The sequence below is a fragment of the Colletotrichum navitas genome (assembly GCF_030913465.1).
Source record: "Colletotrichum navitas strain CBS 125086 chromosome Unknown LY79scaffold_110, whole genome shotgun sequence".
In the NCBI taxonomy this organism is placed as follows: Eukaryota; Fungi; Ascomycota; class Sordariomycetes; order Glomerellales; family Glomerellaceae; genus Colletotrichum; species Colletotrichum navitas.
In genome coordinates this window covers 108,869-124,014 of record NW_026850656.1, presented here as the reverse complement: position 1 = coordinate 124,014, position 15,146 = coordinate 108,869, and the positions used below count along the sequence as shown (strand labels likewise).

Genomic DNA, 15,146 nt, shown 5'->3' with positions numbered 1-15,146 from the left:
TAATTATCTTATAAGTTAAATAATCTATTTTATATACTTATAATTAAAAAGAGGAAATATAAAACAAAAAGAGAGGTTAAAAACAGAAAAAGAATATATATACACTTAATAAATCTTAGTGTATTCTTACTACTTTAAAGAAGACTTTTAAGGTCTATCTTATCCCTATAAATTAGTCTATAAGAGTATATAGCTACTATATCTTTTACTAGTTTTACTATTAATTAAGTAGAAGTATTACTAAATATTAATAATATATTATATTTATATTTTTATTAACTATAAATTTATTATAACTATATAGAAGAGCCTATTTATAGTCTAGTATAGAATACCTATACTAAAGAAGTAGATCTACCTCTAGGCACTATTAAGAAAGGGCAAAGCATCTAGGCTACCTAACAAAGGAAAAGAGGAATAGTAAAACATAAGAAAACTACCTACACTATAATAATATCTAATAATAATTATATATATATTAATTAATAAGTCTTATAATTCTTAGACCTAATCTATAAAGATACTAAAATAAAAGTATAAATTAATAAAGTAATTATAAAAAGAGTAAATTTCCTTAAATAAATAAAAGTGTAGTAATAACTAGTAGTGTATTTCTATATAGAGTATTAAGGCTAACGATAACGACTATGTATAAGTAATTATGTCTCTCCTAATCCTTTCTTAGGTCTATAAATCCCTTTTTTAACAGGTAGGTAGCCTTCCTATTGTCCTATCCCTTGTGTTAACTACTACATAACTCTTAGGACTATGCCACCTAACCCTATTATAATACCTTTATAAAATAAAAAGGCTATAGCTTAAAGCTAGCTATTTCTACTTATAAAAAGGCCTTTTATTACCTAAAGGATACCTTTTATAAAAGTAGTAATAAATAGCTTTATAAAAAGACTATAGCTTAAGTTAAAACTTTTTATACTTAGTAATAAGGTAACTTTATAGTATTATAGTAATTATTATTTACCTTAGATATATATTTTTACTATAAAATTACTACCTTAATAAATATTATCTTAGCTAAGTATAAAAAAAGTAAGCTATATATAGGTAATATTCTTAGCTAGGCTATACTTATTAGCTTTATTTTTCTTTATTAGCCTAGCTAATCTAATTTAAAGATTATAAGTATACTTTTTTTAATTTAATGTCTTAATAAGATCTTTATCCTAGAGATTTATTATTTTAACTAGCTAAAAAAGTAGCTATATACTATTACTAAGCTTAAGGAGAATATTACTAAGCTAGCTAATATAGTTAATAGTTATAAAAGTAATATTAATAAATATAATACTAAGGCTAATATAGCTACTAAACTTACTAAGGATATTATAAAAAAGACTAATACCTTTAATATAGATATTAATAATATTATAAAAAACCTTTATAAAAAGGCTAATAAAGTATATAAACAAGAGTAGTGCCTTAAGGAACTTAAGAAGTAAATAGACTAGATAAACACTAAAATTATACTCCTTAATAAAAAGTCTAATAACCTTAATACACTAACTACTTTTAAAAGTAGCCTATTTAAAAAGTTAATAGATAAGGTTAACTAAATAGCTACTAAGCTTAATAAATAAAAGGCTATAGTTAACCTTTAGGTCCTAGCTACTTAGCCTAAGGTTATTACCCTAATAACCTAGGGTAACTAAGCTAATAAACGCTATTATAACACTAATAATAATAATATAACCTAGGTACTACTAAAGGCTAAATAATCTTAATAAAACTTTAAAGATAATAAGTAAAAAGGGTTATTATATAAGAAGAAAAGTAATTTTTATACTTTATATTTATATATACTACTATTAAGTATATTTTTCTTAGTAAAAGAGGACAAGGTCCTTTAGAGGGGGGGCACTTATTATAAAACAAGTGCCTTATATAGTAAATAAGTAAGTAAAATATAGGATTACTTTATTAGTATATATCTAGGTATATACTTAGAGGTATATATCCTATTACCTATTTCCTTTTATAAAGAAAAGTAACCTTAATAGATAACTTATATATATACCTAGCTTTTGTCCTATATTATTTATTTAGCTCTTTATTATTACTTGTCTTATTTTATTACTCTACTATTATACTTTACTTTTATACTATATTACTTTATATTACCTATTATAGCCTTACTCTTTTTATTAGATCTATAATAGTTAGTAAAAAGGCTATATTACTAGAAGTAAAGATTCTACTAAGACCTTAGTTATTTAAGACTAGGCTAAGATTTATACCTTTAGTAAGATTATAACTAAATATTATACTTAATTAAAGATATAACTTAAAGAATATTCTAGCTATTAAACTACTAAATAAGCTAAAAAGTCTAAACTTAAGTATAAATATATTCTCTTATTAAAAAGGATTATTAATAAAAATATAAATCTAAATAATTTCTTAGTTAAAAAAACTATAAGATTTAAAAAGTAAAGTTAATTATTAACTAAAAAACTTAAGCTATTTAAAATATATTACTAATTAAAAAAAGAACTATAACTTTTTTTTTATTTTTTTTAACTATTAGCTATCTAAAAATAGCTTTAGAACTACTATATAAACTAGAATATATAGTAAATAAAGAAAATAGTAATTTACTTTATTTAATAAGTTATTAATTAAAAAAAAGTTAAATAATAAAATATTAAAGAATATTTATTATTTAACTAGTAAGTAATTAGTTATTACTTATTTTAAAAAAAATAAGTACTTTAAGAAATAAAAAAAACTACTACTATAGTAAATAATAATAAATAATAAAATATAGTATTAAAAGACCTTTTATATAATACTATTATTTACTTTATTACTTATTAATTAGCTTAAAAGACTATTATTAACTAATAACTATCTTATTTTCTTTTATTATAAAAATATCTATAGTTCTTTATCTAGTTATAAAGATAAACTTTATAACTAAAGGAGTATATTATAAAGCTAAGATAGCTTTATATAGCTAGTTCTAGTTAGAGACACTATAGAGTAGCGCCTTTAACTAATAAGACCTATATTAGGAAGAGTATTTCTAGGTAAGTTTTCTCTTGTACTTAGACTTAGGAAAATTAACTACTTCTCTTTATATATGTTAGGACGCTGTAGTTTATTATAAACGCTGTAATAGTCAATACGCCTATGCATAATAACTAACGGTTTATTATTAGTATGTCCTCTATTAGTATAACGACTAAGCTGTCTTGTTACCTCTCATGCCTAACCCAACCCAAGTACTTATCCCGGACCACTAAATCACCAGAGACATAAGCATCAGGGCAATCTTCAGCCTCCTTCTTGAGGAGATTAACAGAGCATTTAAAGAAAGTGCATGTTGCGTATTTATCGGTTATAACTGTATACCAAAAGATAACCTAAGACCAACGAGATGATAATATCAAACTAAAGACATAAATTTAGATCCATCGTCCTTATTGAGAATACGACTCCAGTAATCCTGTGGTATTCTTTACTTTAAAGTTCGGCATAGCTTCTAGGTTCTGCACACTTAGAAAGCTACCTTGGCAGGAAATGCTGAGGCCGGACAATGTGGTTGAATCCAAATCATTTAGCGGTCTCAGCGCGCTTGTCAAGGACGTCGCCAGCCAAGTGGAAGTACTGCTTAGCAGCCTCAGGCTCAGGCTCACGCTTGTCAAGCACATCGCCAGCTAAGTGGAAGTATTGCTTGGCAGCCTCAGAGTTGCGCTTGTCGAGGACGTCGCCAGCTAAGTGAAAGTACTGCTTGGCAGCCTCAGGGTTGCGCTTGTCAAGGACGTTGCCAGCCAAGTGGAAGTACTGCTTGGCAGCCTCAGGGTTGCGCTTGTCAAGCACGTCGGCAGCCAAGTGGAAGTACTGCTTGGCAGCCTCAGGGTTGCGCTTGTCAAGGACGTCGCCAGCCAAGTGGAAGTACTGCTTGGCAGCCTCAGGGTTGCGCTTCTCAGCTGAAGACAGCGGCGCAGCGACCACCATGGGGCTGAGGACCAGGATAGCAGCAGTGTTTGCGAACTTCATCTTGACGATTGGCCTTTGTGCTTGGTAGACTGGTAGGATTCTGATGAATGTAAAACTCGGATGAGTGGTTGTGAAGAGTAGCTTGATGAGAGTATCTTGAGTGGATGTGTTCTGGTTGATCTTCTGTGGTGATGAGTTAGAATATACAATCATGGCTGGATAACACTACGGACTTTATACCTCGGAACTCTATCACATTCCCCCTCTTCAGAACACATGTAAAATAAGAACATCACCGCGCAGTCTGTATTCAACTGCCCCATGCTGAATGCGCGTAAGCATGTGCCTAGCTCAGTCATCGTACGGTTTGGTGTTTTCATCTATGAAATCGTAGTATACTGATTACGCCCATATCGTCATGGGCTCCAACATTTGACGTGGTTTGCGGGCCCGACCACGCTGTAATCATCGCAGTGATCAACGGTGTTTCTGACTGTCAGATCTGATGATGCGGAATGTTCTCTTGTACGAGCGCGATAAGGATCACGCTCACAAGACTTATGACTCATTTGCTTCTGATAAATGCACGTAATGTTGTGATAGAACATTTCCACTGCGGCATTGCGCCTTCGCGTAAGCCTAGACCGGCACGCTTACTCTTGAAGCCAGAGCTGCACAGCAAAGAATAATAAACAACAAAAAAGAAAAAAAAGTAAGTCATGAAAATTGGGCATTAAGTTTCAAGCTTAGGTGATCTAGCACTGCTGAAAGCCATGTCAGTGGCTATTGGGGGTAAACGTGTGCATGAAGGTGGGCAGGAACTTATGCTCACCTGTCATCTCACCCGTAATCTCACACACCGCTTAGGTATACACAGAGATAATCAATCGGAATCGTTCTTAGCAAATCTCATGCACATCGAATTACATAATTATATGCACAGATCTTGAGTCAAAAGACTTGAGCTTCATATACATATCTTATTGTTCTCCTAATGTGTAGCAGCTTGACCAAAACATTCGTCCACTTGATTATTCGAATTGATACACACGAGTAATTGTCGAACATCGTTCCTTGTTATTGATAATTAAGCCCTCTTACACTTTCAGTCTGTTGTTATCATAGTCCAACACACTGCTGCCGTTTATCATCCAGTGCCCTGCTCACGATGGCTTCTCTCGGTCGAGCAGAGAAACTTGGGCTGAGATTGTCAGATGAGTCGGAAGCAACTTTTGGGGAGACGCAAGAGTTTTTGCCAAGAGGAACCGAGAATTCTCCGACGTCTTCTACTCGATACCGACATCGGAAAGGATTTGGATTCTTTTTTTGGGTAGCGACATGCATCAATGCAATACTATTGCTGCTCTCTGCTATTTGTGCCTTGTCTGCTATCCAGTGGAAGAACACGATTCAGAAAAATCACGACAATTCACTGCTGCGATTGACCAGCTGGTACTGTAAGTTGAGAGTCTTAAAATACTTAGAGAAACTTTCTGATATCGCTATAGCACCGGTTTTCGACCAGACCCAAATAGACATTGTCGAAAAGAGAGTTAATGGCTCACTTTTGAACTTGGACAATAGCATATTCAGGGCGCCACCATCTCCAGAGGTCGACGCAGCTTGGGAGCGCATCGGTAGCTTGATGCCGCACGTGATAAGTACGGAGGACGTTATCAGACTCAGAAAAGACCCTTCAAAAACCGCAAGATATCCCGAAGATTGGGGATTAGGGCCTGATGCCCACGTGGCTGAGCTGGATATTTTACACACGATCCACTGTCTCAATGCAATACGACGAGACGTTCATTGGCGCCATTATTTCGTTGACGATTACCCGGACGGCAACTTACCAGAGCTTCATCGCGTTCACACTGATCACTGCATTTACATCGTATTACAGAACCTGATGTGTGGAGCAACTCCTGACCTCATTACGCAGCCCTGGGTCGATGGCCAGCTACATCCCTTTCCCGACTTCAACATCAACAAGAAGTGCAACGACTTCGATTCAATACTTGCATGGCATGAAGACACTATGATTACGGACTCGGCGCGATTCGCTACGATGCGCATACCCTCGGGACAAACTCCCTTACCCATGTCAGACGAGTTCCATCGTATGTTCGGATTAGACTCTCATAGCACAGGTGGCCATGATCATGGAAATCATAAGCGGTTTGCGTATTGACGGTAGCGTATCGCGTATTGACGGTACCGGAGGGGCTTGGAATCTTCGTGTATTACAGAAAAGAATATTGACAGGAAACTGTCTATGAACCGTCCCTCACAGGACTCTGTAGGCTGTGATAAGAATGATGCGAGAGTGCCATGGTTTCAACTTTAATGGTTCACACTATGCTTCAAAGTACTATCGGTTAGGTTGTAATAATTTGTTGATTATTATTGAGGCGTCTAACAAGTATAAGACATACTAGATTACCCCAATAACGGCTATTGCAAGAATAAGAACAATCAACAGTTGCAAAAAAATATTTACTATACCGGCATAAAAAGATGACGACAAAAGATGCGCTGAAGCTGGGTGTGCAGCGCGGTCCAGGCAGGGTTTGAAACAACACTGGCCAGGTTTTGTATCGGAATACTTACACAACCAAAAGATATGACCCGTGACTATGAAAACCGCTACTGCAACTACGGTGGCGGCTCCATGGCTGATCTAACTGTGTTAGCCTGGTCCAATGAGTTCTTTTGAAAACGCTGTAGACAGACAAGAAACAGAGGGCACATGTAAGAATACAAACGCGGATTTTCAATACTTTTAACGTTAGCGCCAAAGCTTTAATAGGGTAAGATATCAATATTTTAACTAATGAACTAAGATGTATTCTTATCAAGTCACATTGCTTGCATGAAAACATAATTGCTGCAAGCATTACAATTCGCCCCCATTCATGACATGCCAAGGGGTTGTTCTCGAGCATTGAGACAAAAATAAGCTTTCGGGAGTCTGAAATTTAGAAACTTGTGGCTAATCTTGTCAGCTTGCCGAGGAGTCGCGGGCGAGGAAAGATCTGCTTTCCTCGTCGTCATCAACGTGCTTATCAGGCAAGCCTCCCGACCCAGCCCGGGAGAGTGCGATTGACGCCAATCCACAGATGATGAAGGACATGACGTAAGGCATTCCTTTCCAAATTCCGTCAAGTCTCAAACTCCAGCTGAAGGTTTTAGCAACGATAGGGCCTGCAAGCAAGGAGCCCAGTGTGTCCATCATGGAAAGCGTTGTAAACAGCGTTCCAACCATGTCCTTTTCAATCAGGGAGCTAAGCAGTGATCTAGCAAAAGAGCTAAACCCATTTCCAAGAGTATAAAACGCCAGACCTAGATACACGTTTTAGTCATCTTGCTAATAGAGACTTTAGGTGAGTGGACTTACCAATAACAACAACTGAAAGGTTTGGAGCCAGGACTAAAATTGCAAAGCATATCATTATAAATGCGATGCTAAGTCGTGAAAGCAAAAAGTCCTTTACTCTTGCAGAAAGGCCTAGTTTTTTAGAAACGAAAAGGTCTAAAAGAGGCAAGATGGCGATGAAGGTAACAAGCTGTGCAAAAGCCCGGACCGACAGAAGAATGCTGGCCTGGTAGGGTTTAGTCAAATGAGGACATCGAGGAGATATTAATGGAACAAATTACCTTGGCAATAGGTATGCTGTACCTAGTTGACAAATACTGTAACAGAACGCCCAGCGATTGTCGTGAGAAGTCAACCACTAGAAATGTTAAAACTAGGAACAAGACGCTTCGATGGCTGGCGATGAATTTGAGAGTCTTGTATACATGCTCGAGCAGTCTTCGAAGTGTCCTTTGGAGACTTAGATCGTCGGAGAGGTCTTCATGTTCCGATTCAATTGCCCCTCCTTCGCGACGATGGAGAGTTTCTGGGATCGTTCCAGCGAGGATAGAAGTGATGACCGTGCAACCTGTTGACCTGTGTTAAAAAAAGGATTCCATAAACGGGAGAGTGCTGTTCTTACCCAATCCCAGGAGTAAAGGAAGCCATAGGCTGTTGGTCATTAAGAGAGATCCTGTCGCTGGGCCAACGAGTTCCGCCACAATTAGAGCCGCCTGGGCGTAGAAGAAAATGTTCGACCTGACCGAGTGTCAGCATACAAGGACGTAGCATTCTTATGGATCTTTACTTACCTATACTTTTCAGGTGATGCATCTGTGATAATCATCATAGACACAGCACCAGTTACGGTACTCCCGCCCCCAATAACGAGAAAAGCCGAGGACAGCCAAATAAGTTTGAGGGGGAACTCCGCCCAACCTGCGAATTGCGTCAGTCACCCAAACAATGGCACGATGCACCGTGTCACCTACAGATGAAGAGAACCCAGCAAGCGCCCAAGACTTGGCCAACAAGGCTGAGGAACAGAACTCGTCTCCGGCCCTGCTTGTCGGCAAGAACGCCAAACCAAATAGCCAGTACCAAGCCGGGAATGCCGTCGAAGAATGTTTGCCAACCAAATAGTTCCGCCACAACATCTTGAACGGCAGGGTCTTTACACATTTCTTCGGAGGGCCTGCCAACAAGGCCAGTGCTGTTGACTTTGTAATACTGTCGACAAACGATGTTCTCGAATAGCTGCGTTTGAGGAGCTAGAGACATGCCGTAACCGAGGCCATCAATGAACAACATCATGGCAACCATGACGATAGGTCTCCAAGAAACGTGATTTGCATCTTCGGCTTCGTATTCACGCGCGAACCCCTCAGTCGTGCGTCTCCTACTTGCACAACCCATTTTGATGCTGAGACTGTCAAATTGAGGGTATTTACAAGGGCGGGTGGAGGTTATTTCGTAGTGGCAAGAGTTGTTGTGAGATGTAGGAGTGATGGCCTGATCAGCGTATGTTGGCGGACGCTTGCAATAAAAGCGAAGGCGGCAGCTGTCTTGGCGACCTGAATGCTGGTGTAACGTGGGCCCTGATCGCTCGCTCGCTCACTTGTGCTAAGCGAGATGATAATGCATGGTCAGCTGACGCTGCATGTTGTTCTACTCATTTATTGGTAGGTAATCAATGATAAGTGGTCAGGTATTGTCAGGGTGATGGACTCTTCACTTGTCACAACAGCTCCATATAGAAAGACATAAAACTTTTGAATGACGGTAATTAAAAACAATATGGGAATGGGCATATCACTGCAGCATATCAAGGACAGCAAGTCGCCGAATACAAAAATAATTACCATCACCCTCCCAGCAGAAATGTCATCCATACCGTCACGTCGGCTAGAGACAATCTTGGCATGCTATCTCCATGCCAGTAATCAGAAGGCCACCGTCGAAACACGTTTCACTCATAGACTCAGCATATGCGACGCCTGGGCAATACCGCAAGGATCAAAGCTTTTGGACATCGGCTGTGGTCAGGGAGAATCAACCCTCGTACTCGCGGAAGCTGTAGGCTCGACAGGTAGCGTCACAGGAGTCGACAGTGCGCCTCCTGACTATGGCGGTCCTTACACTGTTGGTCAGGCCCAGGCACACATCCTGGCTTCAGTGCTTGGCCATCGAATCACTTTTGAATGCGCCGATACAACGCAATGGTTACATGAACGCAAGAGAACGTTCCTAGAATCGTCCTCTAATGCCCCTTCCCGCTCGGATCAGGCCTCTGCATCGTCCTGGACTAGAGCAGCTGAGGCCAGGCTTGGAGAGCACAACACGATCGAATTTGACGGCGCGGTCTTCTGCCACAGCCTTTGGTATTTTCCGTCAACTAATGCTGTACGCGAGCTTCTGGAGACCATGGCTGCTGCCAAAGTTTCGCGCATCTATGTAGCGGAATGGAGCGGGCAGGCCCGAACGGCAGCGCAGAAGCCTCACGCGCTGGCGGCCGAAGCGGAGATGAAGTTATATTCTCTCCGATCTGCGCACTACGTACCCCGGCTTGACGAGCAGAACGTGCGTGGCGGGGCTTTATTCCCGGACGACTTGGTGGCCCGGGCGGGACAGGCTGGGTGGAGTGTTGCCGGAAGGGGCTTGGTATCAACACCATTAGCTATGAGGGATGGGTACTGGGAAGCCCAGTATGTGCTGCGCGGCAGATTCGAGGATGATGTAGACGCGGTGGTGAAAGATGCCACTGCGAAATGTGAGTTGCTAGGATATCGGAACAAGATCGCGTCAGCTGTAGAGGCATTAGAGGCGAATGGCGGCAGCGTGGAATGTATGGACACTGCATGGATAGTACTGGAGAAATACTAAGTCAGATTGCCTATTTTTACCAAGAAACTATAAGTCCTATTCCTGTCCTGCTTACAGCTAGCTCTGTGCGCATGTTCCTGTGTAGATGCAAAAGCGGAAACACGATACACAGGCGACCTCGAAACAATCGCTTTGCTGTGGGACTGCAAGGTCTAGGTACAGGCTTGTTGTGTCGATAAGCGTCAGCATTGAAGGGTCACCATGCAGAGTAAGCTTGCACCATCAATCCAACGCTCTTCATCATAGGTCACTAGCTGCATTTTGTCAGGGGTAGGTAAAGTGTAAGCTCACAGCAAGTGAGTTCATAGACAGTGATCTCGGCCGCTGATGGTTGTTCTGGTTTGCAATGCCTATGAGCCCGGATTAATAGTTTTTCGAACGAAACCATCGCTAGCAACTTGACAGGTTATAAATCAAAATAAACGTGTGTCTTCTTCACGACCAGTGGGTGAACGGCACAAAGACGAAGAAACGGTACTAGCAACAAGCATATCATCGCCATGCCCCAGCAGCAGCAGCAACAGGGACTTGCTCCCACCCGACAATGGCCTTGGTTGCGCAACTTGCACTACACCCCATTTCTCACAGGCTCATTTATCCTTCTTCTCCTTCTCCAGCTTGTACACTCTGCTGTTGCTGAAACATCTCAATACTGCCGATTTGGGCACGACGACGGTGAAGTCGATTTCTGCGTTGGCGTCAGCATATTCCACAACCACTCGAGAGCCTCACATGACCTCTATCTAAGACTTCATGTGACTCAATCCTCATCTGGCAAAGGCTGGAACGCCATTGGCTCCGGCCCAACCATGGCTGGCGCACTCATGTTCATAGTGTATGGCGACCCGCTGTCAGGGAGAGATCCGACAGTCAGCGTCCGTACCGTGACCAGCAACAGCCATCAATCCCCACGGCCAGTAAAAGCCGTAGACACCGGGCTTGCGAATGTCCGACTCATGCAATCCGAGTGGCTTCGGACCAAGGGAGCAGATGAAGCCGATGTCTTTGTAGCTTCTGTTGCCGCCGTCTGCTACGGGTGTTCGCGCTGGCCAGGGTCGCCTATCGACGTCTCGGACACCTCTCACCCGTGGATCTGGGCGTGGAACGACCGCCAGCATATGTCCCGAGCTGACTATGCCGTGGATGCCGGTATGGAGGTTCATAACTTTGGGGCGGGTGGGTGGGGGCTTTTTTACATCGACATGCAGCGCTCGACAGGCCACAGTGCCTCCTCGCCTCAAATCCAGCCGGGCGTGGCGGCTATTGGAGCCTCGACGTTTCCTCGAGAGACATCAACGTTTCTTTCGAACGCAGAGAATGCATCCTCAGGAATAACGTCTTTGCTCGTTGCTCTTGGAAGGTTTGGCCTTGGCCTCGGTCTTGGCCATCTCCATGCATTTTTCATGACCACAGCGTTTTTGTTTCTTTTTCCTATGGGTGTGGCAGCTATTGCACTAGGCTCATCCAGTTCATTCCGGTACCATTGGGTCTTGCAAACACTGGCATCATCTTTGGCAGTCATTGGCGCAATCGTCGGAGTGATAATAAGTCACAGGCAGCCCTTCTGGACCTCTCACCAAGTAGCTGGGATTGTTATCCTACTATTGATCCTAATGCAGGCGGTACTGGGACTGAGGCATCATTTCGTCTTTCTTCGTATCAGACAGCGAAGTTGGGTGTCTCACGCGCATATCTGGTCAGGCCGGTTTATACTAGTTAGCGGTCTTGGTAACATCGTCAGCGGTATGGCGATGGCTGGACATGCGACTGGCGCAGGCATCTGGCTGGTACTCGTCTTCATGTTGCTGGGCGCAGCATCGCTTGCGCTGTGGATTTGTATCGCCAGGAGAAGGTCAAGAATGGCGTCTCCAGGCTTTCCGGAAAATGCAACAGGAGCGGCAGCGTGGAGACTTGTAGACGCCTCAAACTTTGGCTTATGCGACGATAGTGACGGGGAAAGCCCGGAAGACAGCAAAGATGAAGCGATACGGGCCTGAAAGTCCACGTCAAAGGCAATAACACATACCGAGAATGATTTCATGGAAAGAATGATAGATTGAAAGATGACGGAATTGAAGACAAGCTGTCGAGAGCAATAATGATAGTCGCTAGTTACATACATATATATACGTTTGACTAATGAACTAAACACGTGATAATGGGCGGAACATGTCGAGGATAGTCTGATGAAACCCAAGATTTTTCTGATAGCATTAGCATCTCATTACTCTCGGTAGCTTACGGTCAACCACGGCTCTTGCTGGACAGGCTGTGTGCGCTCTCAGACACAAGACCGCATGCCAGTTAATTTAAATTATCTGGAACGACGCTCTACCCTCTCGCTGCCTTGTGAATTGACTTGTGGAAGAGCGCTTCGACGTTGGTCAATGTTGATTTTAATTCGTCGTTAGGGCTTATTAGCTGCATGTCAACGCCAAAGTCGTAAAGTCTGTCCAGGTCGTGAACTATGCGATCGACCTTGCTAAGTATAAGTTTGTGTGTCTTGGGCAAAGAAGGTCTTCGGTTTCTAGGCGCCCATTCATGGGTCAGCATTGTGTTAGTGTTGATATTCAACAGTCAAAATTTCAAATTTGTGCTGACCTACTGGGCCAGAGACGCTTGGCGTGTGTTGATAGACATAATTGTCGGATCGTGAGCGATGAGCCGAATAGGGCGGCCTGCTCAACGCGTCGATATCGTCGACAGTTTTGTTGGCACATGCTGATGGTGACGCCGCGATGGTCCAATCTGAATCTTGGAAAAGCTCATTGAAGTCAACGTCTAATGAATCATGGCTCTCCGCCCCAGCTTGCAGTTCAGCGGAGTTGGCATTAGCAAACTCGGGGACGCGGTTATGATCATCGCTGTTGGTGTCATGGTTTGACGTATCGGCTCCTCGTTGTTTTTGCTTCTGTCCTATGAAGGAAGAAAACAAATCACATCAGTAACCTTTTTTCCCCCTCCGTTTGAGGCCTTCCTGTCAGGTCTGGCCAACTGTTGAACTCACTGTAGCGTCGCTGGGCTTCCCTATTCTGGATCTTCCGTCGAGCTTCGTACTCAGATAGTTCCATTGCAGGGCGCAGGCCACAGAAGATGCGGAGAAGCCGGAGAACTGGAGAAACAAGGGTTATCCTGGGCACAGTCGGCTGGGACCGTGGGAGGGGCCACGGGAGAGCTGGGATGGAATGCATTACATATATGCTAGCTTCACTGCGCCAAGGACAGAATCAACAATGGGTGGAAGCAAAAACAATTCTGAGAGCCTGGTTTTGACATTTCCGGCTATATGACGAAATCTCGCTTCCCTATGACGTAAAACTGTTAAGTCTTCAGGCTGTTGGAAACTGGTGACTCTATCCAACAGGACCAAAAGCACCAAAAGGACCAATAGGCATACCCTGGTCGTATGTGAAAAAGGTCACATCCCTGGCTCCATGGCTACCGGTACTGCTCCCCACGCCCATCACTTTCCGAGAATGGCGGGTGCATATGTGAGCACCTCGTGCCCCCAACTCTCAAATGTGGTGTTCAGGACGGGGCTGTTATCGTGGGGCCTCGATCTGCTGCTCTGACATCGAGACCAGAGATTAGAAGACCTGGACTTGGACCCAGACTCGACTTCTTACTCTGGCATGTCTGTGGCCCATAGCTGGTACGGGGCACATCTCCCATATCCCGAGTGCGTTTCAACAGCTGTTGGGTGCTTCGTCGAATTCCAAGGGGGGGAAAGCAAGATGCGATTGCAATGGTGAACGTGCTTGTACGAAAGCCACTCGTCCAGCATGGGCTTCTGCTGCTGTAAGGCTCGCGCCGAAACCTCCCAGACGTAGGCGCAATGACGACGGTGGTAGTCGTCAACCATGAAGGCTACCTGATGCTCCCCGCGCCTCATAACCTCATCTGGCATCTCGTACTTGGCGTCAATGTCGTAATACCACTTCCAGTTGTAGGTGGAGAGATACATCTCCGAGTGCTCTTCGTCGTAACATGCAGCCGGGACCCACTGTTGGATCATGGTATCGTATCTGCACCCATTGCTTCTCGCCTGTGCCGGCGATTCACCACAGTCGTCAATTAGCCTGACTTCGCTAACGGCGGTCGCGGCACCCTTCATGGCCATTCTCGTTGCTGTTGAACCAACGAAGAAGCCGAATAAAGAGGCCACCGCCAGAATAACGGCAGCTATCGTGGCAATCGCGCATGAGGAGAGGTGCGGCCTCAAATGCAACCTCGAAGCCGTGGGCTGATCGCGTACCTTCTTATCTGTTGTCGCGTGGCATTCCGTCTGCAATGCCCCTTCACTTCCAGGCACATTGTTGTACTTGTAGTCCATTCTGGCTACAATGCCTTGTCGCGATTCAGCGGAACTGGTTGTATTGATTCGGTTGAGCAGCCACCGATGGGGCTTTCAAGGGGCAAGGGGGGTCGGCTCTCCGTATTCGTCGGTTTCGTGGTGGCCTAGACGTGACTGTTGGTTCGCCGTCGATTCGCATACGCCCTTGTATCTCCTGCGATAAAACAGGAACTTTCTCTGGATTTATTGCCACACGTTGAATGGCAAGGATACTGATCTCTGACAAAACTGCTGGCGGGCCGCTTTCTTGTTAGGCAGTAGGTATTATCTAGAAGAAAGGCATAATTTAATCATTTGCCGTCATCTCAGCCATGAGCCTCCGATACACGATATCGAATTGCTCTAGTCACCGGCTGATTCCACGCGTTCTTGCCACTGGACCCTTTTCCTGATGGATTAATAGGCTCAGACGCCGGGTAAGCTGACCTTGCCGCTGCGCCGCAATAGTTTTCAATGGTATTTTGCTTGCCACCTTCTTCATCTAGTTAAACCTCCGGATGCTTGGGGCGCTATTAACGCTTCATTGGGTAGAGAAAACAATTCTGATTGGAAAAGTTTATTGCAGTCAGAAACATTCCTCACTCGAAATTGGTA

At 43.1% G+C, this 15,146-nt stretch overlaps 7 protein-coding genes across 7 annotated transcripts; 3 read left to right on the top strand and 4 right to left on the bottom strand.

The window, feature by feature from the left end:
* Window positions 1-3,573: 3,573 nt before the first annotated feature.
* On the bottom strand, window positions 3,574-4,020 carry LY79DRAFT_527353 (uncharacterized protein; the record flags this gene model as incomplete). The annotated part of the gene is made up of 1 exon (XM_060555929.1): window positions 3,574-4,020. One exon carries the CDS (start codon window positions 4,018-4,020, stop codon window positions 3,574-3,576), a length of 447 nt encoding a protein of 148 aa, XP_060408343.1.
* Window positions 4,021-5,008: 988 nt separating this feature from the next.
* Window positions 5,009-6,339, top strand: LY79DRAFT_617940 (uncharacterized protein). Its single transcript, XM_060562018.1, has 2 exons — window positions 5,009-5,417; window positions 5,469-6,339. Exons 1-2 carry the CDS (start codon window positions 5,129-5,131, stop codon window positions 6,149-6,151), a joined length of 972 nt encoding a protein of 323 aa, XP_060408342.1. The 5' UTR covers window positions 5,009-5,128; the 3' UTR covers window positions 6,152-6,339.
* A 428-nt stretch (window positions 6,340-6,767) lies between these two features.
* LY79DRAFT_570374 (major facilitator superfamily domain-containing protein) lies at window positions 6,768-8,825 on the bottom strand. Its single transcript, XM_060559144.1, has 6 exons — window positions 8,308-8,825; window positions 8,128-8,254; window positions 7,959-8,074; window positions 7,618-7,904; window positions 7,358-7,562; window positions 6,768-7,302 (listed from the first exon to the last, which is right to left on the bottom strand). The coding sequence occupies exons 1-6, from the start codon at window positions 8,729-8,731 to the stop codon at window positions 6,962-6,964; spliced, it is 1,500 nt and encodes a 499-aa protein (XP_060408341.1). The 5' UTR covers window positions 8,732-8,825; the 3' UTR covers window positions 6,768-6,961.
* A 94-nt stretch (window positions 8,826-8,919) lies between these two features.
* LY79DRAFT_570373 (uncharacterized protein) lies at window positions 8,920-10,205 on the top strand. Its single transcript, XM_060559143.1, has one exon. It carries the CDS (start codon window positions 9,092-9,094, stop codon window positions 10,196-10,198), a length of 1,107 nt encoding a protein of 368 aa, XP_060408340.1. The 5' UTR covers window positions 8,920-9,091; the 3' UTR covers window positions 10,199-10,205.
* Window positions 10,206-10,794: 589 nt separating this feature from the next.
* LY79DRAFT_479275 (uncharacterized protein) lies at window positions 10,795-12,177 on the top strand (the record flags this gene model as incomplete). Its single annotated transcript, XM_060553256.1, has 1 exon — window positions 10,795-12,177. A coding segment is annotated over one exon (1,383 nt), but the record flags the coding sequence as incomplete, so codon positions are not given.
* Window positions 12,178-12,264: 87 nt separating this feature from the next.
* On the bottom strand, window positions 12,265-13,411 carry LY79DRAFT_570371 (uncharacterized protein). The gene is made up of 3 exons (XM_060559142.1): window positions 13,206-13,411; window positions 12,804-13,114; window positions 12,265-12,745 (listed from the first exon to the last, which is right to left on the bottom strand). Exons 1-3 carry the CDS (start codon window positions 13,387-13,389, stop codon window positions 12,530-12,532), a joined length of 711 nt encoding a protein of 236 aa, XP_060408338.1. The 5' UTR covers window positions 13,390-13,411; the 3' UTR covers window positions 12,265-12,529.
* Window positions 13,412-13,477: 66 nt separating this feature from the next.
* LY79DRAFT_570368 (uncharacterized protein) lies at window positions 13,478-14,845 on the bottom strand. The gene has a single exon (XM_060559141.1). The coding sequence runs from the start codon at window positions 14,529-14,531 to the stop codon at window positions 13,821-13,823; it is 711 nt and encodes a 236-aa protein (XP_060408337.1). The 5' UTR covers window positions 14,532-14,845; the 3' UTR covers window positions 13,478-13,820.
* Window positions 14,846-15,146: the final 301 nt, after the last annotated feature.